The sequence below is a fragment of the Onychostruthus taczanowskii genome, unplaced genomic scaffold (genome assembly GCF_017590055.1).
Source record: "Onychostruthus taczanowskii isolate IOZ18803 unplaced genomic scaffold, ASM1759005v1 scaffold84, whole genome shotgun sequence".
NCBI lineage: Eukaryota > Metazoa > Chordata > Aves > Passeriformes > Passeridae > Onychostruthus > Onychostruthus taczanowskii.
In genome coordinates this window covers 2,209,133-2,234,704 of record NW_024506332.1, presented here as the reverse complement: position 1 = coordinate 2,234,704, position 25,572 = coordinate 2,209,133, and the positions used below count along the sequence as shown (strand labels likewise).

At 57.1% G+C, this 25,572-nt stretch overlaps 2 protein-coding genes across 2 annotated transcripts in view; both read right to left on the bottom strand.

Annotated features, from left to right (window-relative positions):
* Nucleotides 1-540: 540 nt before the first annotated feature.
* On the bottom strand, nt 541-10,740 carry ERLIN2 (ER lipid raft associated 2). Its single transcript, XM_041424785.1, has 11 exons — nt 10,577-10,740; nt 10,379-10,460; nt 10,162-10,208; nt 9,880-9,941; nt 9,030-9,155; nt 7,299-7,372; nt 6,848-6,906; nt 5,889-5,980; nt 5,505-5,594; nt 3,996-4,075; nt 541-3,006 (listed from the first exon to the last, which is right to left on the bottom strand). The coding sequence occupies exons 1-11, from the start codon at nt 10,681-10,683 to the stop codon at nt 2,797-2,799; spliced, it is 1,029 nt and encodes a 342-aa protein (XP_041280719.1). The 5' UTR covers nt 10,684-10,740; the 3' UTR covers nt 541-2,796.
* A 12,498-nt stretch (nt 10,741-23,238) lies between these two features.
* ZNF703 (zinc finger protein 703) overlaps nt 23,239-25,572 on the bottom strand; it is a 3,155-nt gene continuing 821 nt past the window's right edge. Inside the window, exons 2-3 of the mRNA XM_041424736.1 lie at nt 25,398-25,566; nt 23,239-24,937 (exon numbers count right to left, since the gene is read on the bottom strand). Coding sequence (XP_041280670.1) covers nt 23,561-24,937; nt 25,398-25,566 — 1,546 coding nt within the window. The 3' untranslated portion in view covers nt 23,239-23,560. The remainder of the gene's footprint in view (nt 24,938-25,397; nt 25,567-25,572) is intronic.

Below are 25,572 nucleotides of genomic sequence, written 5' to 3'. Positions count from 1 at the left end.
GTCTGAGGTGAGGGAGAGCTTGGAGCGCGGCCAGAGCCCGACGGCAGCTGCAGGGGCCGGCACAAGTCCCGGCTTTATGGGGCAGCTCCCGGGGCAGAGTGGGAGAGCGCCGGCTGCAGCACATTAACTCAAATATTTGTCCTAACGTGCAGAACTTCACCGTCCCTCTGCAGATTCCGTGTTTACACAGCTGGCTGAAAACACCCAGAAGGTTCCTGCCCTTTGTCTGGTAAAACACGACAAGGATTTTCTGCAAACTTCACCAAATCCGAGGTGTTTGCTGCTCCGGTCTGTTTTTTGGTCGTTCTGTAGCAAAGCAGGCGCTGACAGACGTGGGATTCCTCCCACCCTTCTTCCACCTTCCTCCTCCTCACTGGAAAGGGAGAAGCAGCCCGTGCAGGGGCACAGCACCGACCCCCAGCACCCCACAGCCCCCCAGTCCCACCTCGACCTTCCCTCTGCAAAATCCTCCCCTGCAAACACATCCACCCCTGGGACTGAAGTCCACCCACAAACCCCGATGGGAACACTGGGAGATTCTAAAATTGAAGGCCATTTTATTGTCATAGCAAATACCAAAATAAAAAGGCTTTGAATTCAGTACATAAGAAGATCAAGGACTGCACTGGCAGAGCATTTTCATGCTCCCAGGAATCAGCAGTGCCACAAATCTGCTCCCTTTGCTACAGAGTGGGTTTAAAGTTCAGATCTTCACCTCAAGGTTAGAGAAACAGGACAATTTGCCTGTCAGAGACAGAGGAATAAAGGTTTACATGGAGAGACCAATCCACTCTGGAACATTCAGGACATTTTAGTGTGAAGAAACCTGAATGAAGACACAACAACAGATTTTGGCTTATGAACACTGACACACTCTCAACTTCGCTTTTCTTTTTTTACTCTTAGTACAACTTAACTAAATTACATTAATACTTTAGCAGTTAGGGTTTTAATTAAAAAAAAAAATCATTAAGAGCTCTTTATCCCAAGCTATTATCTTGCTGTGAAATCACACATAAAAAAAAAGCCTTTATAATACCACTTTGGCTTAGTAGGGTCCTTTCATTAGTGAAAAATACTTGTGTAAAAGGAGGTGTTAGTTGCTGATGGAAACCTCGAGCACAAACGTAGAACAATCTCAAGTGAGCTCATCCTCATGGCTAAAAACTTCTGCTATTCCCTGTTATAGCCTGCACAGACCTATTTATGAATATTTAGGAACAGCACAGCCTCCCTGGGGATGCTGTTGGGTCTGATGTAGGTCTGCAGATGGGACTTCCCTTAGCTCCTATTTTCTAAGAAATACAAAAAGGATGGGACTTTGCTCCAGCAGAAGCTGATGTTTCATTTCTATTTTGCATTTTCAAGCATCAACAGGGAAGAAAAAACTGCTGTACTGGAGTGATTCACTGAGCTCTCTCAGAGCAACACAGTGATGAAGGTTTGAACACTGAAGGGTGAGACCAGGGGTACTGGGGAGCAAGAATTTGGGCAGGAGCCTGTGAATGCACCAGGCTGGTCTCTGACAAGCACTGGCATCATCTCAGAAGAGGATACTGGCCTCTAATTACATCAGCAATTAATCACCAGGCTCTGCTGCCAAATGCAGATGGATTAGGGAGGAAAAAAAAAAGTTCTCTCTAGGCCTGGACTTTTATCCTCCAATTTTGCGTGTGTGGAGAAGAAAGCTCTGTTCCCTCTCTAGAGGGGAAGGTACATTCTGGAACACTGTTCTGAGAGAAAAAGGGGAATCCATCTTTGGGTAGTCAGGAAGAGCTGCTTGTCTCTGCCCCGTGGCCTTTCAGGACCATGGTTTGTCCTTGGCCAGTGGGAAGTGTTCCTTCCACGAGGTCCATTCAGCCCCAGTCCCACAGGAGCTCAGCTGTGCTCACCTGAAGCTCCTTTTTCTAGTCACACACTGTAAACACTGAGATCCAGCTGCTCCCACAGAGCAGATAAACTGAAAAGCTGTCTGCTCGCTCCAGCAGCTCCTCCCCAGCAAGGCCTTTTGTAAAGTCAGGGTCCCTGAGACAAAAATTCTTTCCTCCCTGGTTTTCTGTGACAATTTGCATCGTTTCACTGAAGATCCCACCCAGCTCTGCACTCCAGGATGCTGCCCATGCCCTCCCCCAGCAGCTGAACTGCTGGGACAATTCCACCACAAAAACATGACAAATGGAAAACAAAGCAGAGTCAGGACACAGAAAATGAAGAGTTTGTGTTTCTCCCTGTGTGATGTGGTCTAAGGCTTCGATCCCCCCAGGGGTGGGAACCTGCAGGACCCCAGCTGAGCCTCTGTCCCTCATGGGGTCACCTCATGTGGGCTCAGCAGCCACTGGCCCCAGCCTTGAGCAGCCATCTGTATGTAATGTACAAAATCTAGCACCTTAGTTTCAGAGGGGATTGAAATAAAGTACTTGGAATTTTCAGTAAGAAAAAAACCCAAAACAAGTTGTAGCAGCAAATCCCCTCCCTCCAAAACCTCAACATTTCTTTACCTGCAGCTGCTATGAACCACCTCAATCCCAAATTAGGTTCCCACCCAGCTGATAGCCATGACAGCCTCTCCCAAATCCTTGGTCTGGGTGACCAAGAGCAGCTACAGAACATACCTGGGGCTTAGAAATTACCAGAAAACCCACCCCATAAATACCAAAGTCCTTGTGTCTAATTGTCATATAAAAGATTGAAAGGATTAAATCTGATTCATCTCTTTCAGCACAGGAAAGGGGGAAAACTAAAAGGAATTTCCCAGTTCATGATTTTTTGATATAAAATGAATAGAAATCTTTCTTTTCAGTTGATGTTATGAAGTAGTTTTGTGTCCTCACTGGTTCCTGCCCCGTCCTCCTCTTGGATTCCTTCTGCCAGTCCCTCTGCAGATTTGCTCTGGCTCCCTGCAGAGTCCATGAACATGTTGGGAATATCTTTGCCAAAGTAGATCTTGCTGTTGGCTGCAATTGCCTTGTACTTCATCAGCTGCAAGTACTCAGGAGTTAGCTTGAGCTGCACGGAGAGAAAACAGGTCACAACAGCCCGGGCTTGGGAAAAGGGAATTCCTGCCTGAGCACACCAGGCACACGCTTTCCACGAGCCCAGCAGGCATGGCCAGCCCTCCCCAGGGAAAACACAGAGAGCCAGGCTCTCCTCCAGCAGGGTGAGGGCACTCCAGAACCCAGGGACTAAATGGCACAATGGAAAGGGGAGGGAGCAGCTGGGGAAAGGCTCAGTCCAAGAGTGATGGAGAGGCTTGAGAGCACATCCCTCACTGCAGCCCCTGCAAGGAGAGCTGGTGAGGAGGGAAACATCCCTGGCTCTCTCCAGGGAGCACATCCACCAGCGTGTCTGCCTGAGAGGAGCTTGCTCCTTCAGGACAACGACATTGTAACAGAGAGGACAAAACCTGGGCCCTCTGCCCCTTCTCACTGACCACCACACAACTGAAACTTCCTGCTGGGATGTGCTGGGAGCTTGCTGTATCAGGAGCACACCTGGTCATTCCATCCATGCCATTTTTCCGTTTCCAGGTTGGATTTTTTGTTGTTTTTACTTCGCAGTACTGAGGCTCTTCTAGGGTGTCTGAGATCAGTTCTTTCCCTGCACTGTGGTTTATTCTGCCCCTGCCTGTGACCCTGGAGATCTCCCTGCTCTGCCTGCCTGCCAACTTGAGACTGGAATGAAACCACATTTCTCATCACAACAGTGTGAAACTAGCACTGAAAGTGATATTCCACAGAGAGCCACGGCCCCTGAGCACCTGGCAGAGCAGAGATTTCACATTCCCTGACACTGATCCATCCAGAGAACAAGATGAACTTGCAAATAAGGATCTAATTGTTGACTAATTGTTTCAGATGAAAGCTTTGCTGAGAGGAGATGGCCTTGTTTTGCTTTTTGACGTAAACAAGGATCACTGCCTGCCCTTGTGCTGCTATTTCCCTTCAGCCTGGTGCCAGGGGCCCTGCTCTGAGGCACCACAAAGGAAAGCACAGTACCTTGTTGGCCTCAGCCACCTTCATTGCAGTGTAACACTCAGCATCAGCTCTGGCCTTCTCTCGTGCAAGAAACGCAGCATCTGGAAGCAAACACATGCTCTGAGTGACATTTTTATTTCCAGCCACGTTAGCACTGTTTGCAGCTGGTAACTCTTCAGGAGGTGGCCAGTGGCACCTTTGAACTACACGGGGTACAACCAAGAGAAGAGGGAACAAAACGGGAAACCCAGAAATGGGAGCTCAATTTACTGCAGCTAAATGGCTGCAGAACAAGAGCATGAAGAAGTAAATTGCATCTGCAACTGCAGAGCTCAAAGAACTTCACAAACATCAGGGTTTGATTATCCCCATCACGTGGGCTGAGCTCAGCCTTTCTTCTCGAGCCAGGGCTGACTCTCGTGCTCAAACACAGCAACTGCTCTCCTGCAGACGTGGGATTTACCCACAGCCCCTGCCCAGCAGACTGTGCAGATGAGGTCTGTGCTGTGGATGGCACTCCCAGATGGGATTTGGGATATGCAGATGAAGGTTCTGGCACACAGAGCAGGGGATTTTAACCTCTACAGGCTCTGCTCTTTGCATAGATGCTGGACAGCTTTTCTCTGCTGTACCAACAATTGCTCCAAGGCTCTGACTCTGTGGATACTGGAATTCCTGCCTCCTGACACAGACACTTAAGGAACATTTCCCCTCTCTGTACTGCACTTTTCCCTCTCTGCCTCTGCATCCATCCAGTGATAATGATGGGTATCAGGCCAGCAGGTTACAGATAAAATGAGTGGAATCCTGCCATCTCCTGCCACTCCTCCTAAGGCATGGAGCCACACAATTGCAACATGTCAGTCTGGGGCTGAGAGCTGCACAGCTGGATAAACCATTTGTTTACTTCCCCTAGCAGGGAGGCCTGGGAGCTGCTGCACTTAAAGATCCTGTAAACAGCTGGATGGTCTGGCCCACAACTTCCTCTCCTGGCTAAAAGGAAAGGTTGGTCCCAGTCAGAGACACCAGGAAAAAAAGAGGAGGCAGGAATCCTCTGCCAGCACAGACCCAGACTGAGGGCTGACAGCTGCTGACACAGTTATAAGAAATAAACCCCATTGTATTTCTGCAAAGAACTTCTTAATGAGAAGCTGCTGACCTGTAAAACTCTTAATTGGCTCCTCAGTGGCTTCTGCAAAGCTTGTCAGGGCCTTTAATGAATGTAAGGGGAAAAAAGGCCTTGCCACTCCCGAGCTGGAATTGCAGAGCCCTCTCCACGCCCTGGAGTTTCTCTGACTTTATCAGAGGGGTGAGGAAACATCTCCTTAAGTTCAAACTGCTACAAAGATCACCTTGAGAAAGGGAGTTTCAAGAAGGACAGCCTGCAAAGAAATTCCTATTCCTGCCTGTGGTCAGGAACTTTACCCCTGTGAACGTCAGCCTGGACTGAGGAGCAGTCAACACACACTTCAAGAACTCCTTGGTAAGCTGCTTCAGGATTTACTTACTGGAAAGCTCACCCCCACCCACCTTCAATCTCTGAAATCCGCTTCTCTGTCTCCTTTTCCATCACTTTCTGTCCATAAGTTATTTCAGCAACTTGTGCAATCTTTTCTGCCTCTGAAATGAAAACAAGAACACGCCCACGCTGTCATCACACGTTTTCCTAACAGCAGGAGCAGCCTCACCCTGGAAAATCCTCACTCATCACCTACTTCAGGTGGAAATAAACGGAGGGAAACATTTCCAGCCCAGAGAGAACAAAGCTGGAACCCACCTGAAAATCTCCTGAGTTTCTCTGGGAGTTTCAATCAGAGAAGGTCCCAGAGTGAACCAGGTGCATCCCTCCCTCCCCTCCCTCCCTGGGATTGCTCCCTGTCCCCCCATTCCCTGTCCCAGCCCAGCCCCACAGACCGATCAGAGCTTTCTTCCTCTCTGTCTCTGCCTCCTTCTCCACCACCTTCTGCTTCTGCGCCGCTATCAGCAGCTTTGTCTTCTCACTCTCCCTGGGGAACAGGAAAAACCAGTTAAAACCAGGAGCTCACTGGTGTGGGACTCACAGAACACCCCCAGAACGAGCTGCTGGCTCTCCCCTCCTTCCAGAATGTGTCCAGGGCAGCTGGGATCAGCAATGTCAGGGCAGGCACCTGCACAGAGCTTTCTGCCTGAATCAAAGCATTCTTTCCTCCCCTCCATAGCAGGAAGATTTCCCTGTGATAGTCCCCGCAGGCAGCACTGGTGCCTTTTCTATTTCACTGGTTTTTACTCACATTTATGAGGTTTTAAAGTGAACATAAATAAAAACTCTGCTCCTGCTGCCAGTCAGGGAAGAGACACTGGAAGTGAGTCTCTCTGTATTTATGGCAACAGAGCACAGGCTGATCTGGGGTCTCCTGCCACGACCACAGCACACAGGATTTACCACAAGCCCAAAGGGTGACATGCAGTGCTGGGGAAGCAGAGTGCATGAGAGGGATCCAATCCTGGCTGAGCAAAGTGCTGGCAGCTGGCTCTGCAGAGGGATCAGCACGTCAAGTGCTGTCAAAGAGAGTTATTTCAAAGCTTTGCAAGTCTTCAGCTTGTTGAATCAACAGTTTCTCCATCCCAGTCAAACAAGAGGATTAGTGGTGAAATCCATCCCTCTGCCACTCAGCCTCAGCTCTGGGAGGGCTCTGGAGCACAGGGCCAGTGGCCAGGGGAAGGAGCCCCAGGGCAAAGCATCCCTGTGCTCAAGGGCAGCAGGGAGGGCCCTGCCAGCCCAGCCAGGGCTCAGAGCTGCCCCATCCCAGCCCCTTCCTGAGGGGCACCACGATGCCCCAGCTCTGAGCTCAGCTGCCCCTTCTGGGTCCTTTTGGGAACACACAGGCACTCACATGAGCTCGTAATTCCTCCGGATGGTTTCAGGGATGTTTGGCTTTGTAACTCGGACTGCCTGCAGAGAGAGACACACAAGAGAACCTGGGCCAGCAGCCAAGTGGCCCCTGGGGCTGTGGGGGACTGGGGGTGGCACTCAGGGCATCCTCTGCCACCAGAGCTGCACAGACTGTGAGCAGGCCCAAAACCCGCAGAGAAACAGCACTGGAAGGTCTCCTGATATGACAGGAGATTTGTAACCTGGGCAAAGCAGCACCCACAGGAACTCCAGGAGAAACTCAACACACCAAAACTGTGAGGAGACCAGAAGGACACTGCTCCCACTCCCCAGGTTAAATAAAATCTGTGTTGTAAAGCAACTTCCTAAACAAATCTCAGTTTCTTAGTCCCCTTTAGCCCTTCCCCTCTTCACAGTCTGCCCCTTCAATATCTCAATCAAATCCTGATTACCTGTATAATTAATCCGGGGGCCATCGTGGTTAGGTCTTGCTGCAAGGCCAGTTTAAGGTTTTCATCAATTTGATCTGATTGGGGAGAAGAGAAAAGGGAATGAAACATCCCCCAAGGCAGTGTGCTGTCAGCACCCAGAGCCAGCTGGGATGGCTCACATTTCTTATTCCTGCAAAGCACAAATGGGAGCTGGATGAAGAAGTGCTGGGCTGACCCCGAGGCAGGCTCCCAGCAATGGGACACACCACAGGAACGTGGCTGGCATGGAAGGAAACCCTGCAGTTTCCCATAACCTGCAGTCTGGAATCTTCCTGAGCCAGATGCAGCATCTCCACAGCCAGGAATCTGTGCTCTAACCCCCTTGAACTGAACTGCCCCACTAGATCCTGGAGTGATGAGGTAAATCCTGACCTGCACCTGTGCCAGCAGGACATGGAGCAAATGGAAAGGCAGGAATGGGAAATGGCAGCATCAGTTACTTGAACAGGCTGCAAAAATCATCAGCAATGTCTCTTTGGCTCAAGGAGTCCCAGAACTCCAGCGTAGCTGAGGATTTCAAAAGGAAACACAACCTAAAACCCTGCCCTGATGAAAGCTCCAAGGAGGGCAATGCTTCCAGCTGGGGCCTGCTGGGAAGTGCAGAGGGAAAATCAAACAGTAAGGGCCTTGAGAGGGATCACATCACACTCCTGGATGTTTGCTTTGGTCCCAGTTTCCTATCTGGAACTCAGGCTCCTAATGAAGGCCAGCCAGGAGTTTGGGAAGCAGCTGTTATCAGTTCCCTGCACCTGCTGGCAGCTGTGGGGGCAGAGGGTGACGTGAGGCTGCTCAGAGGGGCTGTGCCCCACTGCAGAGCCCGAGCCAGGCCCAGGGCTTCCAGGGAGTTTGCACAAGTTCCTTCTGTGCAGAGTGAGAGCTTTCAGCCCATTTCAAGCAGCAGCTGCCAACATCTGGAGCCTCCACGGGCCAGGAACCCGTCCAGCCACCAGCAGGAGCTGGGAACTGGGGGGATCTGAGCCCCAGTCCTGCAGCTCGTGTGGGAAGGGCATCCAGGCTCCTTGGAAAGCCAGGCTGAAGGGAGAACAGGAGCCTGCAAACACCCTGTGCTCACTCAGGCACAAAGCCTGTCCTGCTGGGCCCCCAGCAGCCCCCTGCCCACAGCCAGCAGTGCTGAGAGCCTGGGAGGATTTCCTGTCAGCCCGGAGCCAGAAACAAAACACTCAGCACTGGCAGCTGCTGGGCCAATCCCACCAGGAAACCACAGCTTTGCTCAGCCTCCCCTGCCCTGTGCTTCCCTGGAGGGGAGGGCAGCAGGCCCCTGCCAGCCTTTGTGGGCACTGCAGCCACTGGCATGGCCCAAAGCTCAGCCAGCTCCTGGCCAGCGGTGCTTGCTCAGAGTTTCTGTGACAGCAGAGAGGCACAGCCAGGCTCTTCCATCTGGATCAGACAATCCTGTGACCAGTTCAATCCATCACAGCTGCTGCACGCACAGAGAATGCCACAGAATGGCTGCTGCCTTCCCTAAAGGCAGGCTGCTGGCAGGCCTGGCCTTGGGAGTTTATTGTTACAACATATTGAAGCACTCAGCTCCAAAAGATAACAGGGATAAATGATGGCAGCTGGCTAAGGAGCCCAGCTCCACACAGAGCCAGCTGGGGATTCATGGATAAAAGCCATCAGCTGGGGGTTCTGCACTGACAGCCCAGGGGGACAGCCCCCAGCAGCACTCACCAAAGAGCTCGATGTACACCTCCTGCAGGGTGTGCACGCTGCAGAACTGGTTCAGCTCGTGGTGGATCTTGTTGAAGATGAGAGCCTTGTCGTAGTCAGCCGTGTAGTTCTTGACGATGTCGTACACTGGGAGAGGAGAGAGCAGGCTCAGGGAAAGCCCTGGAGCTCAGTCTCAGTGCAATATGAAATGAGGGAGCCCCTGCCCTCAAACCCTCTGCTCAGGTTTCACCAATATCTGTCCCCTGCCCTGTGAACAGGAGGGTCTGAAGCACCCCCAGCCTCAGGCAGTGCTGGGGCTGCACACACACACAGCTCCCTGCTGAGCCAGGCACTGCCAGGCTCAAACCCAAAGGATTTGGGAAAAGGCTGCCCAGGTGTTCTCCCCGGGCTGCAGAGGAGCCTTTGCTCACAGACCCTGGCTCCCCTGCACCCCCCTGACTCCAACCTGCTGCACACAGCTCAGGGGGGCTGGGATAGAGACAGTCAACAGCCCAAATTCCTGGGGGAGGGGGCAGAGGTGACAGCTGGAGCTCAGGGCTCTGCCAGGTGCTTGGGGCACATCTGTGGGACAGCCTGGCTGCCACCAAATCCAGCCCAGCCCCTCCTGTGGGACAGCCTGGATCCCTCCAAATCCAGCCCCTCCTGAGGGACAGCCTGGATCCCTCCAAAGCCAGCCCCTGCTGTGGGACAGCCTGGCTCTCTCCAAAACCAGTCCAGCCCCTGCTGTGGGACAGCCTGGATCCCTCCAAAGCCAGCCCAGCCCCTCCTGTGGGACAGCCTGGATCCCTCCAAAGCCAGCCCAGCCCCTCCTGCCACTGCAGCATCGCCCCGGGGCAGAGCTGTGACTCACCCGCGCTCTGGATGAGGAAATTCACCACCTCGATCCTGTCGAAATAAATCATCACTCCCCCACTGCGAAGGGAGAAAACACGAAATGATCTTTGCAGGAGGCTGGGCGGCTCCACGGGGCACTGTCCCCTCTGTGGGACCACCCCAGCACGCCCCAAGGTCCCCGGGGGCTCCCTGTCCGGGAGGGGCCCTGCAGAGCCTCCCCGTGTCCCCAGTTCGGGGCCGGGGCGCAGCTCGGTCTCTGAGGAGCTCCCAGCTGAGGGGGAAGAGCTGGAATTCTCACCTGGTGCCGCACGGGACATTCTTCACCTCGTCCGTCTGCAGCGTGGTCTGCAGGGGATTGAAGGAAAGAGGCTTAAGAGAGGGATTTCCCCGGCACGGATCCCAGCGAGCGTCCCGAGAGCCGCCTGTCGCCGGTAGCGGGCACGGCCACGGGCACGGCCAGCCCCGTGCGACGCCCCGGTGCCCCGGTGCCCGCCCGGGCCCGCGCCCAGCAGCACCTGCACTGACTTGTAGGACGTGATGAACGGCAGCATGAGGTGGAAGCCGGGCCCGCTGGTGGAGGTCAGCAACGCGCCGCCGCTGCGGAGGGAACGGGAGGAAGAGAGAGAGAGAGAGAGAAGGAACCGTGAGCGGCGGCGGGGCTGGCCGCGGCCCGGTTCTCTCCCCGCCCAGCGGGCCCTGCCGGGCTGTCTCACCGGTAGTAGACGCCGATGTGCCCCTCGTCGATCTTGTGCACGGCCGAGAGGAGCGCGGCGGCCGCCACGCCGAGGGCGAGAGCGGCGATGGCGCCGAGCTGGGCCATGCCCGGCACCGGCGGCGGCACCGGCGGCGCGCAACTAGCGTCATCACCGCGCGACCGCGCCGCCGCCGCCAGGGGGCGATGGAGGAGCGGGGATGTGGCGCCGGTGGTCGCGGGTTCGAGACCCGCCCGCGCCACGGGGTTGGGGTGCGGAGCCTCCCGAACCCGCTCCGGGCAGGGGGGACAGAGAGAGCCACCGAGCACAGAACGTTAAGTGTCGGAAAGGACAGCGAGACTCATCCCACTGCAGCCCCTGCCACGGGCCAGGACATTTCCATTTCCCACTCTCACACTCTTCCATATTTCCACTCTCCCACTTTCCCGCCGGTGCCCCGGTCCACATTTCCACTTTTCCACATTTCCACTTTCCCACTCTCCTACTTTCCCACATTTCCACTTTCCCAGTCCTACTTTCCCATTTTCCCACATTTCCACTTTCCCACTTTTCCCACTTTTTTCCCACTTTTCCCACTTTTCCCACTTCCCCACAGAAGACCCTCATCTGGAAAAGGCCCACAGGGTCATCCAGTGCAACTCCTGGCCCTGCACAGTCACCCCAACATCCCCACCATATCCCTCAGAGCATCGTCCAAATGCTCCTGGAGATCTGACTCTAATCTCCAGCCCAAATTCCGCTTCTGTCAATTATTGTTCTCAGCCACAACATTTTTATTTCATCTCTGACCTCCCCTGCTGTCGCCCCCCACATGGACCCCCCTGCTCGCTGGCCGGACCTGGTTTGGGATCACAGGAAATGGGATGGACCAGACAACAGAATCATCCAGCTCTGAAATCCTGGAAAGGGCCTTAAAAACTACACATAAAACGTCAATAAAGGAGAATGATTTGATCTTTACTCGTGATGGATCTCTGAGGTTATGTATAACAACCCTGTCAGGAGAGTTCAGCGCCATTTAGGAATAAGGAATGAAATATCCACGATATTTGTCAATCCAAATTTTACAGCTCTTCAAGAAGCGCAAAAGGGCGCCAGAGATGAAAAACACCCTGTAGCTGGTGTTTTTTTAAAGGCGGTTGCCCAGATTTAAGGCCTTGATAAAATGTATTAAATCTTTAAAGGTTTTAATGAATCTAGTATGTGTTTCATAAATCACCAGCCTCTGCTCAGCCCCTTTCAGTTTAATAAGGGTAAACTAGGAAATTGCTCTGAGCTGGAGCAAAATGCATCCATGGAATATTGAAAAGTAATAGGTTTTTAAATGTGGGGTGTTCTGGCTCGCAGAAGAGGTTTTGCTTCATAACACCAGCACTATATCACTGCCCTGAGCGGGAAACCAGCTGCGGCCACGTGTTTAACAGCATCAAGATGTGAACCAGCACAAAGGTAAATATTATTTGTAATAATCCTAAAAAAAAATAAAAGCCAAAAAAAATCATTACCGCTGGACTCGAGTCCAGGAACATTCAGCGGTGTCTGTGCCACGGCGCTCAGGGTTTTAACAGGGCTGTTTGTAGGAATAAATGGTTTATTGCACTCAGCTCTCTCCAGCTCCTTCATCCCTACCTCATCCCCCTTGTAAAAATATCCTGCGGGGTTTTCTGTGCAGTTCAGAGAGAATTTGGGGGTCTCTGGGTGCTCATGGGGATGGAGACGGGATGGGACACAGCAGGCCCCGGGTGGGATGAGGGCAGAGCTGGGATAGCCCTGGGCAGAGCTGGATGAGCCATGGCAGAGCTGGGATAACCATGGGCAGAGCTGGATTAGCCCTGGACAGAGCTGGATTAGCCCTGGGCAGAGCTGCGATAGCCCTGGGCAGAGCTGTGATATCCCTGGGCACAGCTGGATTAGCCATGGGCACAGCTGGGATAGACCTGGGCAGAGCTGGATTAACCATGGGCTCGGCTGGGATAGCCATGGACACAGCTGGATTAGCCATGGGCAGAGCTGGATTAGCCATGGCAGAGCTGTGATAGCCCTGGGCACAGCTGGATTAGCCCTGGCACAGGTGGGATAGCCCTGAGCAGAGCTGGGATAGCCATGGGCACAGCTGGATTAGCCATGGGCAGAGCTGGATTAGCCATGGGCACAGCTGGGATAGCCCTGGGCAGAGCTGGGATAACCATGGGCACAGCTGGGATAGCCCTGGGCAGAGCTGGATTAGCCCTGGGCAGAGCTGGGTTCCCCGTGGGCAGCCCCGGGTGGGATGGGCTCAGCTCCGTCCCAGCAGGCCCAACTCAGTCCCGGCAGGCCCGGCTCAGTCCTGGCAGGCCTGGCTTGGTTCTGGCAGGCCCAGCTCGGTCCCGGCAGTCCTGCCTTGGTCCCAGCAGTCCTGGCAGGCCCAGCTCCATCCTGGCAGGCCCAGCTCGGTCCCGGCAGGCCCAGCTCCATCCCGGCAGGCCCAGCTCAGTCCTGGCAGGCCTGGCTCAGTCCCGGCAGGCCCAGCTCCATCCCGGCAGGCCCAGGTCACTCCCGGCAGGCCCGGCTTGCTCCCGGCAGGCCCGGCTTGCTCCCGGTAGGCCCGGCCTGGTCCCGGCGGGGCAGCGCAATGCACGGTGTAAAGCCTGTCTGCCCTCGTTAGCTGTCACAGTAACAATGCCGGGCTGGCAATAAAGGCAATTCTGAGGCTGTTGGTCATTAATCACTGCCTGACAGCTGGAAATAGGGCTGGAAAAACTCTGGCCCTGTGCTCCTGCTTTGGCGTTTAGGGTTACCTGTGCAGCTGGAGCAGGGGGTGCAAAGCTCTGCTCGCCAGTCTTGCCCCAACCCCACTCCTGACTCCATCTCCATTTCTATCCTGTCCCTGACCCCATCCCAAATTCTGCCTCCATCTCCAGTTCCACCCCATTCCTATCCCCATGCCATGCCATGCCATCCCACCCCATCCCATGGATCCCATCCTATCCCATGCCATCCCAGCTGTCCCCTAGCTGAAACCTGAAGAAGCAGTGGAGCCCAGGAAGGGAAATCCCTGGAAGGAGCTGGGAGCTGCAGGATGCTTGACTGGGCCCTTTCCTATTCTGCTGGGGCTCAGGCAGGGCAGGGGTGGGAGGGGGCTGTGTGGGGGAAACACTTCCCCAGTTCCCTCCATGGAACGTTATTTGCTGATTACGGGGCAGAGCTGTGTTCCAGAGTGTCCGGGCTCGTTCCCTGTCAGCTCTAACAATGCAGCACTTGGCAGCTCGGTGGCGTGGGCCATTAATCATCCCCTGACAGTCCGGAGCTCACACGTGGTCACTGTGCCCCCTCCCCACGGCCAGCAGGGCAGGGGGGCTTCCTCTGCCTTGGGCCCACCCCAACCCGTGAGCTGAGGGTCCTGGACCCACATCCTCTTGGCAGGGTGGGGTGGGTGAGGGGTGGGGAGCCATTCCTGCCCTCACCGTGGGAGCAGCCCCGGGGAGGAGGCTCTTGGGAAAGTGCTACAGAACTGGCATTCCAGCCTTTTCCTCCCCACCACCATCCCCTGCTCCCCGAGCCCTTGGGCAGGAGCTGGGGTCTGTCCTGGGGGAGCTGATCCCGCTGGGAGCCCGTTCCCAGCTCTCCCCGAGGTTTCTCTCCGCGCCCCTCGTCGTCCCGCAGGCGCCAGCCCCGTGGCTGGGTGCCAGCGTGCCAGGTCATCCCCCAGTAAATAAAGGAGCAATGTGTTTCCAGCCCCCCAATGCTGTTTTCTAAAGGGAAATGATTAATGGTGCTTGGAAACCACAATTCATCCCGGGAAAGAAAGTAGATTTACCCGAAACATGCGTGAGAATTAGTGCTGGGATGGGCTCCTGGGGCAGAGGGGGGAGCTAATGGCAAACAGAGCCTGTCTGTGTGCAGGGGGAGGGAATAGCCCGCCAAAAACATGGGCTGGAGGAGCTGGGACGGAGCTCCAGGAGGAGGAGAGTGGCTGTCACAGCCAGGTCCCCTCCCCAGCTGAACCTTGGTCACTCCTTCCCTGACCCACAGTGAGATGGTGACAATGGAGAAGGGAATTCTCCTCTCATGTGTGTCCCAACAGCACAGGAAAGGATGGATGGTGCTGATGAGACCAACACTCACCATTCACAGAAGTCCAGGAGATACCTGGGAGAAGCAGGAGAACCCGCAAAGCTCCAGCCTGTAAATGCCAAAGGCTTCAAAAATGTCTGTTTTAGTCACCTTGCTCCTGCTGGGGGCACCCACTGAGGTAACTGGGATGGGCTGTGGTGCACCACAGCAGCACGGAGCCTTCCAGATGCTTCACCCCTGGGCAGCAGGAAACCTCAGAGAAGGGGAAAACACAGTTTTCCTCCATGAGGGTGGGAGGGAGGCGGCCGTGGCAGCCCCAGCCTGGAGTGTGGGAGCTGCAGCATCATCCTGCTGAGTTTCCAAGTTCACGGAAAAGGTTTCCAGGCACAAATCCTGATCTGCTTCTAAGCTGCCGTGCTCTTCTCTGCCCAGGAGAGCAGCAAGGGAGGGGAGCAGGAACAGGTGACATGAATTTATCACCTGAATTCAGAGATAACCCCAAGAGCCTGCCTTTACCTCAGCTCTGGATCAAGGCAGCAGCTGGCCCCACGCAGGTCCTGTCCCATCAGCAGTGTGGAGGAGCTCGGACAGGGCTCTAGGAGAGAGATTTATCTGTGGGATTCCAGGAAGGGCTGGGGAAACCTCGGCGAGGTGCTGACGCCCAGGTCAGGAGCCATCCCTGGCTTGGTGATATATTTAGAGCGGGATAATGTAAGCGACAGGAGGGGAAAAAATAAAAAAATCCGTGGAGGAGGTGCAGATCCGTCCCCTTGGCTGGGAGTTACTGGATGATCCGAGCCAGGGAACAGATAGTTGGATTTCCCTTATTTCTCCCTTCAAATAAATCACAGCTCCAGAGGCCTTTAAACTCTGCAACATGATCTGTTCCAATAAGGAAGGGAATGAAAGGCTGCGTCTCTCTGGAAGCCTTCAGAGCCATAAATCTCCTATGTACAAACACAGACCAGATTTCCAAGTGCATTTATTTTATTGTATTGTTTTAACAGAAAAATCAAACTGCAATAAACTCCGTCCCTCATTAGCTGTCTCCATATCCAGGCCAAATGTTGCTAACGAATAAAATCAGGACAAAGGAATGTGGATGTGGGTCCAAGGCCTGGCCGGGCGCTGACCCCCCGAAAGGCATTTCCCTCTGAGCCTCACAGAGGTGTGGGATGAGGGGAGCCAAGGGGGTGATTCCTGCACTGCCCATTGCTGTGGGTCTGCTGGGGGCTGGCATCCCAAATCCAGCACCCCTGCCAAGGAGCTGGCACCCCTGCCAGGCCCCCACCACAGCAGCTGGAGTTTAGTTTAGGGGTTTCCTTCTTCAGTGGTCCCTGATGTGCACCCCAAGAGCAGCAGGAACAGGGGGCAGTTTGGGTGGGTGCTCCCCAGGCTCCAGGAGACCCCCCCAGCTGCCCACGTGAAGGGGCTGCAGAATTGGGGCTGAACTTGTTAAGCACCGGGTCAAACCCCAAACTTGCTCTGGAGCTGTCGGTCATTAATCATCTGCTGACAGTCCTGAAGGGCCTGGCTGCTCCCAGAGCGGCTCTGGGGGGGACAGAGAGCCCAGGGACAAGGACGTGCCTGGCACTGGTGGTGGCATGGTCCCCAGTGCCCCCATGGGTTTTCCCAAGCCCCCCAAACCCCAACCCACAGGGGACACCCCTGGAGGGAGCAGGGCTGTCACATCCCAAACACAGCATCTCCTGTGGCTCGGTGAGATGCAGGGAAAAGGCCAGAATCAGTCCCAAGCAGGCTGGGAAGGAGCGAGGAGCCTGTCTGCAGGATTTATGGCACTGAGCTGCAGAGCCCAGAGCAGCGCCCGCGCCGCGCGGGTCCCGCCTCAGCCCACGGAGAAATTCCTGACTTATTGAATCACATTTGTCATCCCTAAATACATATGCAGGCCCGTGTTTCTGAATCCATAAACATCTTTAACTAACTCCGCTCAGCGAGGCCTCTTTCAGCAGTAATTTATATTTAACTTTTTCCATATGCAGGGCCTGTCGCCTTGGTGTCATTTCCGGGAAAGCCAGGGGGGCTGGGGGAGCGGGGGGCGCGGGGGGAGCGCGGCGTGTCTTGGCCCGCTGGAGCGGCCCAGCTGCTGGCACGGCGCGAGAAATCCACCCGCCAGAGCCAGTGCTCATTAATCATTTGAACTACTAAACTGCCAGCTCCTTTCAAGATCTTTCAAGAAGTGTTTTCACCCAAAATAGAGTTGAAAACGCGCCGGGCCCTACTTTCAGAGTCTCATCCATCTGGCCATTATGGGGAGTGTCAGGCGGCTCTGACAGACAAGGCTGCTCTGTTCGAGGGGCCCCGGCCCCACAACCTGTCATATCGCGGGGCTGATGGCATCTGACAGCTCCATTTGTACCTCCCCGAGAGATGAAAGGGCCGCTCCCGGCCGCGGGAGAAGGGCAGGGCCAGGGGGATGAGCAGGGGCAGCCCGGGGTGCCAGCAGCATCGCTGGCACCGCGCTGGCCCCACGGACACAGCACCCTGAGATCTGTCCCCAGAGCCCATCGCTGTCCTGGGGCTTGTGGCCGTCTGGGGTGTGATCAAAGGCCGGGGGGCTGTGCCCGCTGCCCACTCCTGGCTGTGGTGCTGTGCCCTGCTGGCACAGAGCACCCCGGAGCTGCCAGCCCTGCCCTGGCCCCCATCTCCCCCAGACTCACCTGCTGTGCACGCCTCCAGTGCTCAGAGCCAGTCCCAAACCCAGCAGGACAGTCCCAGTGCCCCGAGGGGTTCCCCCACAGCCAGGAGGGCTCAGGGTTGGCTCCACACCGGGACATCCCAAAAGCAACTGAGAGCTGCTGGATCCTAGTGCTCCCCTTGGAGTGTTCCCCCTAAGCTGCCCCAGTGCTGCAGGATTTCTGTGCCAGCACAGCAACTTGGAAAAGCTTGGGAATTATGGAGGAGCAGCAGCAATGGGGACAGAGCACATCCCTGCAGCCAGAGGAGCAGGCACCCAGCCAGCCCCATCTGTCCCAGTTGTTCCCAAAACAAAACCTAACCAGAGCCCCAGAGACTGAGAACCCCAGAAGGAAGGAAGGGCTTTTGGTTCCATTTCCATTGTGCCCAAAACACGGCTCTTCTCACCTCCGAGGGGGGCTGTCCTTCTCCAGCCTGTTGGATATTACTGGGATTGTGCAGGGAATGGGAACAAAACCCCACAAAGGCAACACTGCTCCAGCACAAACCAGGAGTCCCTTCCATCCTTGGTGATGAGCAGCCCCATCCTTCTCATCCAGAGAGGAAAATACAGCAAATCTTCTGAGTGCTTCACTCTGCTCTCTCCTCCCTCTGGGAAGCGCAGAGAAGATGGTGAGAGCTCAGCAAAAAGATGTTTAACAGTCCCCATCTCTGTCCTGTTCTCCCTCGGAGCCCCCCAGCCACCCCTCCTGCAGGAGCTGCTCATGGAGAGGTGGCCCCAGGACCTGAGGCTCCCACTGCTCCTGTCTTCTTTGGTGCAGCAGCATCTCCCTCTCCCAGGGATGCACCAGTGGAGATGCAGGGGTGCTGTGGTGGGCACCAGCACAGCCCTGAGTGCTGCAGGGGAGCCACCCTTTGCAGCTGTGGGGGAAACAAAAAAGGCCATTTTGGTTCTCTGTTCCACTGAGGTGTCTGCAGGAAGGGTCTGTCAAGCCCCAAAAGCCACCAGATGCCCAGGATGCTGCATCCTTCATCTCCTTCCAAATTTTGCCAGGCCAGGAGGGTTGATCCATGAATTTTGGGACCACAAGGTGTTGGAAGAGGTCACGTTGCACCCTGCACAGTGTCGGGTGTCCTGTCCAGCTCTGCTCAGCCTGTCAGGGCCAGCTCTGATAGCACAGGGTCAGCATTCCACCGTCACCTTTGGCAAAGGCACCTCCCCCGTGGGTCACATCCTCCTGTCCTGTGTCCCTGCACCACGCTGGAAGGTGGGATGAAGTCACAGCAAAGCTGCTCCAAGTGGTTTCCATGAGCACCTTCAGAAAAAAAATGGGTCTGTGTGAATCTGTATAAATCTGTGTAAATCTGTGTTATTGTGACTCGAGCTCCAGGACCCTGCTCTGCGCATGGAGCTGTCAGCGGAGCACCCTCCCCTGCTCTCCAGGGAGCTTCAGCTGAAGTGTTGGTGTGTAAGGATCAGCACTCCTCAGTTTGTCACCACAATGAACAGAGGGTGACTGTGACCCGGCCTGCAGGAACGAGCGGGATCGCTGCCACACTCCGGTGTCAACCTGTGCGAGGAAACAGCCGTGGCCCAGCCCCAGGGCTCTGTCACCTGCCAGGGGCTCTGTGCTGGACTGTCACACTGATCAGACACTGGAGAAGACGGAAACATGGCCATGGTCACCCTGGGCACTTCCCATGGGTCACTGGTGACCAGCCAAGGCCGGGTGTCCTGGTGTGGCGAGGAACATGTCAGTGTTATCGCTGCTGAAGCTGGAACCAGAGCTGCTGGAGGATTTGCTGCTGGAGGATTTGAAGCACACACCAATCCATGGCCAGGGCAGAGGCAGCAGCAGCTCTTCAGCTGTTATCCAGAGCCAGAGGAAAGTCCACTCCCATTTGTGGCATTCCTGGCCACTGCAGTGCCCCGGGTGCTTGCCCATACTCTTCTGGCTTTGGCGCCTTGAGGTCTCTGTCCTTCTCCACTCACCTCGTCCAGCTCTTGTCACTTGCACTGTCCCACTGCTTGGAGTGGCTGGAGGTGGTCCCACAGCAGGGCAGTGCGGGGCTCTGGTGGGCACACACAGCTCCACACCCTGGTGCTGCCCTGGCCGCTCCGTGTCACCGCCGTGTCACCGTCGGCTGCTCCAGCTGCTCCTTCTGCAGGGCTACAGCCTGGCACAGGACCTCGGCTGCCACCTCCAAGCACAGCTCTGCCCCTCCAGGTCTGCTCTCAGCTCATGCAGCACCAAGTGTGCCCCAAAGCAAACCCCTGGCCCCAGGCTGGGCACAGGGATGCTGGTGGGGGGACAGGAGGTGTCCACACCACTCTGACTCGGAGGACAAACAGAGCTCATGTTCTCCGTGGCTTCCACCAGCACTCACGTGGAAAGAAAAGCTGCTTTATGCAGCTGAGGAACTTCTCATCCACCCACCATGGCTCTGCTCTGGCCCATGCCTCTGCATCCCGACCTGACCCCTGGGCAGGCTCCAGCCCTCGAGGACGCCGTGCTCCGCTCTGGACTCTGAAACGCCTTGTACGTCTGCGGGCAGCCACCTCTGCATCACCTAAAAGACATCGGGGATTTTTGTGCAAGAGAGGAAGGAAAACAACAAGAAAAAATAGGGCCTGGCTCTTTCATTCACGTATTTATTGGGCGGACAGCGTGGCTGTGGTCAGCTGGGCTTCGGCCTTCACAGACGGGGATATTTATAAGGCACGCGGAGCGGCTCGGCGTGTGCGTCCAAGTCATTCCTTCCCCGGCACAGGGTATAATGTTGCCTTTGTTCGGCTGCCTCCGGCACAGCAGAGCGTGCCGTGCCGCTCGGCCGGGCCCCTCGCCGTGCCCCGGCAGCCCCGGCGCAGCCCCGCTCCTTCCACACACACCACGGCCCCGGCAACTGCCACCATAAATCAATAGGGAAGGAGAGGCTGCCAGTTAGACTAAACAAGTGCATTTGCAAGGATTGCTAACCCTCATTAATCACTCTGACAGTCCTAAAAACACATTTCCCCTTTAATGACTGTATTTGGATAATCAGAGCTTTTTCCTCGCGGCGCGGGGTGAGCGGCGGTGGGCGCGACTTCGGTGAGCGCCGGCACCGGGGTCACCGGCGAGTCAAGCGCTGCAGGTCCCCGGCAGCTCGGGGTGAGCTGGAGAAGGTGCTGCTGTGCCACGGGGAAAGGAGCCACCAGCACAGCCCCAACACTGCTGTCCCCACGTCCGACACCCACCGGTGTCCTCCCAGCCCCGGCTGGATTTGGAAAGGTCTTTTTCTGTCTCTCCTCGTTCCCTTTAGGTGACTTTTGCCTCCTGGAGAGGTTTGAAACCTGGCACATTTTTCTGTATAAATGATGCAACACATTAATGCACAGCACATTATGAAAATGGTAATTCAAACCCATACAACTCTAAATTAAGCCATACATTATCCGACCCACTCAGCCATATATTTTGCAGAAAGACAGGATTGAATCAAATCAAACCGAAACTGTGGAGTGCAGGTTGTTAGACAGAATGATTAATAAAGTGCATCCCAGTGCTCTTATTATAAAATGAATTCCGCAATAACCTGGGCATACATTACACAGGGAATTATTTAATATATTGGCAATGCAACTGTTCCCCAGCAGCTCCAGCCCGAGTGCCGCCGCTATCGATGATACTCGCGGTGTTTACACGGTCTGGCCCCGCTGCTGCAGTCCTTAGGGAGGGGGAAAATATTCCTCAGGGAACCTCCTGCATGGCAGAACACATCCAGGCAGCACCCGTGGGTGAAGGGAAGGCGCACGGGCTCGTTTTTGGAGCATCCTTATGTGGCAGGGTTTGGGGGAGAGAGGGATGGAGCTTTGCCGCGAGGAGGGATGCGCCCAGCAGCTCTGGGAGAAGGCTCTGGCAGGACGAGGCTGTGCAGCTCCTTGCTCCGTGCCCCGGCTGCTCCATGGCTGGGATCTGGCACGGCCTCGGCAGTGCCGACACCCGGAGCGGCTGTGCCGGGTGTGCTGATTTTGGCACTGGGCTACCGCACCTTCAGGGTCTGCGGCATCATCCTCCCACCCTGCGGCACGAGGTGCCCAGCCACGGCCAGGGACTGGCACGGTGGGACAAAATCGCAGTGCAGGAACCTGAGACAGCCCTCATCACGAAGCCACAGCCAGGATTTATGATGGGCACTGGCAGTGCCCGAGCGAGGCCGACACCGAGCGGCGTCACTGCTGGGAGTGGGAGCCACATCCAGGGAGAAGTGATGCTCCCGAGGGCCAGAGGAGCTGGATACCTCCTGTGCCACCGGAGAGAATTCTCTGGAGCTGCTCTGCCCACCGCCCGTGGCACCCTCCTCCACAGCCAGCATCAGCTGCCGGAGGGCTCAGCACCCAGCAGGGACACAGGAGGCTGCACCAGCCTGGGCCTGGCACCCTCTTCCTGCTGTGCCCGCAGGACAGAGCAAACACCCGCAGCAAAGCGCCCCTGTGCCAGCCCCAGCCCTGCAAACACCCCTGTGCCAGCCCCAGCCCTGCAAACCCCAGCCCTCATCCAGCAAACATCCCACCTGGAAGGAGCAACACCAGCACGGCCACAACCAGACCCCAGCCACGTCCGCACAGGGGCAGCCACAGACCCCCAAAACCAGCCTCGGGGAGCTCAGCACGGAGCCAAACTGGCCACTGGACCACCAAACCTCTCCTGCTGCCATAGGAAAGCCCGGCTGGGCCCTCCCACCACCGGCCCCACGCCCGCAGCCACGCTCGAGGCACAGGCAGGGAAATAAAAATCCCTTCAGCAAAAGTAGTCCCTGTTCTCAGCGCGTTATTTTTCAGCTCAAAGGACACAAAGGAATTTAAACACAGGGCATAAAGCAATATCGAGAAGGCAATTAACAGGGATTAATTGCGTGACTCACTGAAATGCAACAGGAACGAGGCAGAAAATAAAAAAGTGATATGGGGCAATGGGGCATGCAGGGTTTCACGGGGGAGCTTGGCCGGGGGTCCCAGTGCTGCAGTAAAAGTGCTTTCCTTGGGGCACGGAGCAGGCAGAGCCCCAGAACACGGCGGGGACGGAGCCAGACCATGTCAGAGCCATTCATCCCCCTCCTCCCGGCACCGAGATCGAACGGGAGCAGGCAGGACGCCCCCAGCTCCCGGTTGTCCTCACACCGAGACCCGGCACCCTGCTCCTACCACAACTACACCCCTAAAACTGCACCCCGGGAGGGGGTGACCACCCGCGGGCACGGCTCCGATCCCGCCAAACGCCTTCTCGAACCTTCCCTCCGCCGCCACGCGTGGGGACACCGGGGGCAGGGACACGCGGGGAGGGGGACGGGGGCGCGGAGCCCGCGGGGCCGCGCCGGGAGCGCGGCCGGGGCTCCGGTACCGCGGGGCTCCTCCGGTGCCGCTCCCGCCGCCGCCGCCGCTAGATGGTGCTGGGACCCCGCGGCCCCCGCCGGACCCCCGGGCAGGGACGAGACGAGACCAGAGCGTGGGTACAACCAAGAGCCGTTTATTAACAAAATCAGACTTACCGGGGCTCGTCCGCCCGCCCGGGGCCGCCGGTCCTGCCGCTGCGCCCGCCGCTCCTCCGGTCCCCCCACCGGGGATGGGGGGGACACGCGGGGTCCTGCAGCCCCCGGCGGGGCACGGCCTGGGGTGAACATCACCCTGCCGGCGTGAGCAGCCCCCCCCGGCCCCGGACACAGCGCAAAAAAAGGTTAAAAACAAAAAAAAAAAAAGAAAAAGTAAAATTTAAAAAAAAAATAAACCACAAAAATTTTAAAAGGGAAAAAAAATTTGAAAACCCCAAAGATTAAAAATAAGAAAAAAATTACAAAAAAAATTACAACTGCAAGTTACAAATGCAGAGAACAGAATCCCAGAGCGATAAACGCAGAGGGGAAGGAGGAAAATGCCTTTTTTTTTTTTTTTTTTTTTTTTTTTTTTTTTTTTTTTTTGCTTTTCCATGTGTGGCAGGAGTCATGCAAGAATTTCTCAGGGGAAATTAAAAAGGGGAAGGAAAAAAAAAATTCAAAAGAAACAGAAGGGGAAAACCAAAGCCCCACACCTGCAAAATAAAGAGGGATTTTTTTTTTTCTTTTTTTCGGGGTTTTTTTTTTGTTTTTTTTTTTTTTTGGACACAGACTTTTGCATACCATTGATTCATTGGTGTATAATGCACTTATATTCCCAGCTTTAAGCTAACATACAGTAATAAATACAGAGTCCAAGGAGGGCGCGGGGGGCTGGGGCTGAGCCGGCCGGGGCCGCGCTGGTTACTGATATCCCAAAGCCGAGGCTGACGTGAGTCTTTGGCCGTAGAGCGCGTACGGGGAGTAGTAAGGTCCGGCGGCCGGCAAGGAGGGCACGGGCAGGGCGCCGGCCGTGGGCAAGTGGCTCTTGCCGTAGGGGTGGTACCTGTTTAGTCCCAAAGTGTGTGGGCTCCTCAAGGAGAGCGAGGCCGGTAAGGTGTTGGGGCTCCCGGGGGCGGCGGGCGGGAGGTGCAGGTGGCAGGAGGCCGCGGAGCCCAGCCCGGAGGTAGGGTAGCCCGCCAAGAGTTTCTCGGCCCCCGGCAGGGCCGTGTGGGTCCGTAGGTGGGTGAGCAGCTCCTCCGAGGTGGCAAACCTCTTGTCGCAGGGTCCGCTGGCAGACACCCAGTTGCATATGTGGGGCAGGGGGTCGTTCTGCAGCATGAAGCCGTAGGTGTACAGGGGGTGGCCGGGCAGGCTGGGGGTGCCGCTGGAGGAGAGCGTGGTGTGCACCGAGTGCAGGGGGTGCGTGGGGTACACCAAGGGGTATCCGCTCTTGAGGCTGCCGGGGTCGTGCACGCAGCTGGAGCAGTTGCTGGAGCCCAGGTGCGAGGCGCTGTGGTAGCTCAGGCAGTACGGGTCCCGGCATAATCCCTGCATGAAGGAGGGCGGCGAGGCCCCGGTGAGCGGGCTGGAGCTGGGCGGTTTGCCCGGCAGCCCCAGCGCCCCCGGCAGCTGGCTGCCCACCAGCCCCGGCTTGGTGGGGTCCAGCCCGGGCACGAACTGGGACGGGTAGCCGGCGTAGGCGCCGACGATGGAGCCGTGGTAGCCGATGCTGGAGGGCGGCAAGGGGAAGACGGAGTGGCCCGGCTTGTAGGGCGACACGGGGGCCACATGGCCGGCGGGCGGCAGCGCGGGGGGCTCCGACTTGCGGCCCGAGGGGGGCTCGCCGTGCGCCCCGGGCTCCACCACCCCGCGCCCCAGCGCCCCGCCCGTCCCTTCGGGGCTGGGCTTGCCGCTCTCGGGCTCCTTCTTCTCCTCGGCGCCCTTGGGGTCGGGGTGCTGCGGCGAGGCCCCGCGGGAGCCGCCGGGCGAGGCGGCGGCGTGCGGGGGGAACGGCGGGCACGCGGCGCTGGGCACCCGAAAGCCGGCCTTGTCCGCGCCGCCCTCCTTGCGCGGCTCCCCGCCGCCCTTCGAGTAGGGCTTGAAGCTCGACTTGTCCTCGGCGGGCGCGTCCCCGCTGCCCGGCGGCTTCAGCGCGGCGGGCCGGGCGGAGGGCTCCTTGTCGGCGGCGGGCGCGGCGGCCGCCACGGCGTTCAGCTTGGAGGAGGGCGGCGGGTCGGGCTTCCCGATCTGCGAGCAGGTCTGGGCCAGCAGCGCCAGCGGGCTCTTCTTGGCGTCCAGCTGCGGGCGGAGCGGAGCCGGTCAGGGGGGACCCCGACGGCGCCCCCGCACCGGCCTCCCCCCACCCCCGAAACCCCGGGGCCGGGCCCGGCGCCGAGCCAGGGAGCGGGGATGGGGGGGACGGGGCGGGGGGACGCGCCCGGCCGCGGAGAAGAGGGACCGGGTGGGGTGGGGGGAGCGGGGCTGCGGCGGCGGCGGCGGGGGAGGGAAAGAACGGCGTGGGGGGAGCCGAGCACGGCAGAGCCCGGCCGGGAGAACCGGGAGCGGCGGCCGGGAATGCGGGGAGCACCGGGCTGGGAAGCAGCCGGCCGGGAGAACCGGGAGCGCCGGCCGGGAATGCGGGGAGCACCGGGCTGGGAAGAGCCCGACCGGGAGAGCCGGGCTGAGAAGAGCCCGGCCGGGGGGACCGGGAGCGCGGGTGCGGGGGTCCGAGGCGCGGTCGGGGGCGGCGGGCACTGACCTCGATGGGGCTGACGGGCGTGGAGGAGAGCGGCTGGAGGTACTCGGGGTGCAGGAGGTGGCCGCCGTGGGCGCTGAGCATCTTCAGGACGCGGATGGGCAGCCGGCTGGCCTGGCGCAGCGGGTCGGCGGGGGGCGGCCGGGGCGACGGGGCGGCCGCGGCTCCGCGGCTCGGC

Bases quoted from the DNA above. Each gene is read 5' to 3' on its own strand.
- ERLIN2 (XM_041424785.1), bottom strand. From the start codon at position 10,683: ATGGCCCAGCTCGGCGCCATCGCCGCTCTCGCCCTCGGCGTGGCGGCC. The intron at 9,942-10,161 runs GTGAGAATTCCA...CTCCCTTCGCAG, and splicing joins AATGTCCCGTGCGGCACCAG to TGGGGGAGTGATGATTTATT. The intron at 5,595-5,888 runs GTCTGTGGGGCT...TTTTCATTTCAG, and splicing joins GAGGAAGAAAGCTCTGATCG to AGGCAGAAAAGATTGCACAA.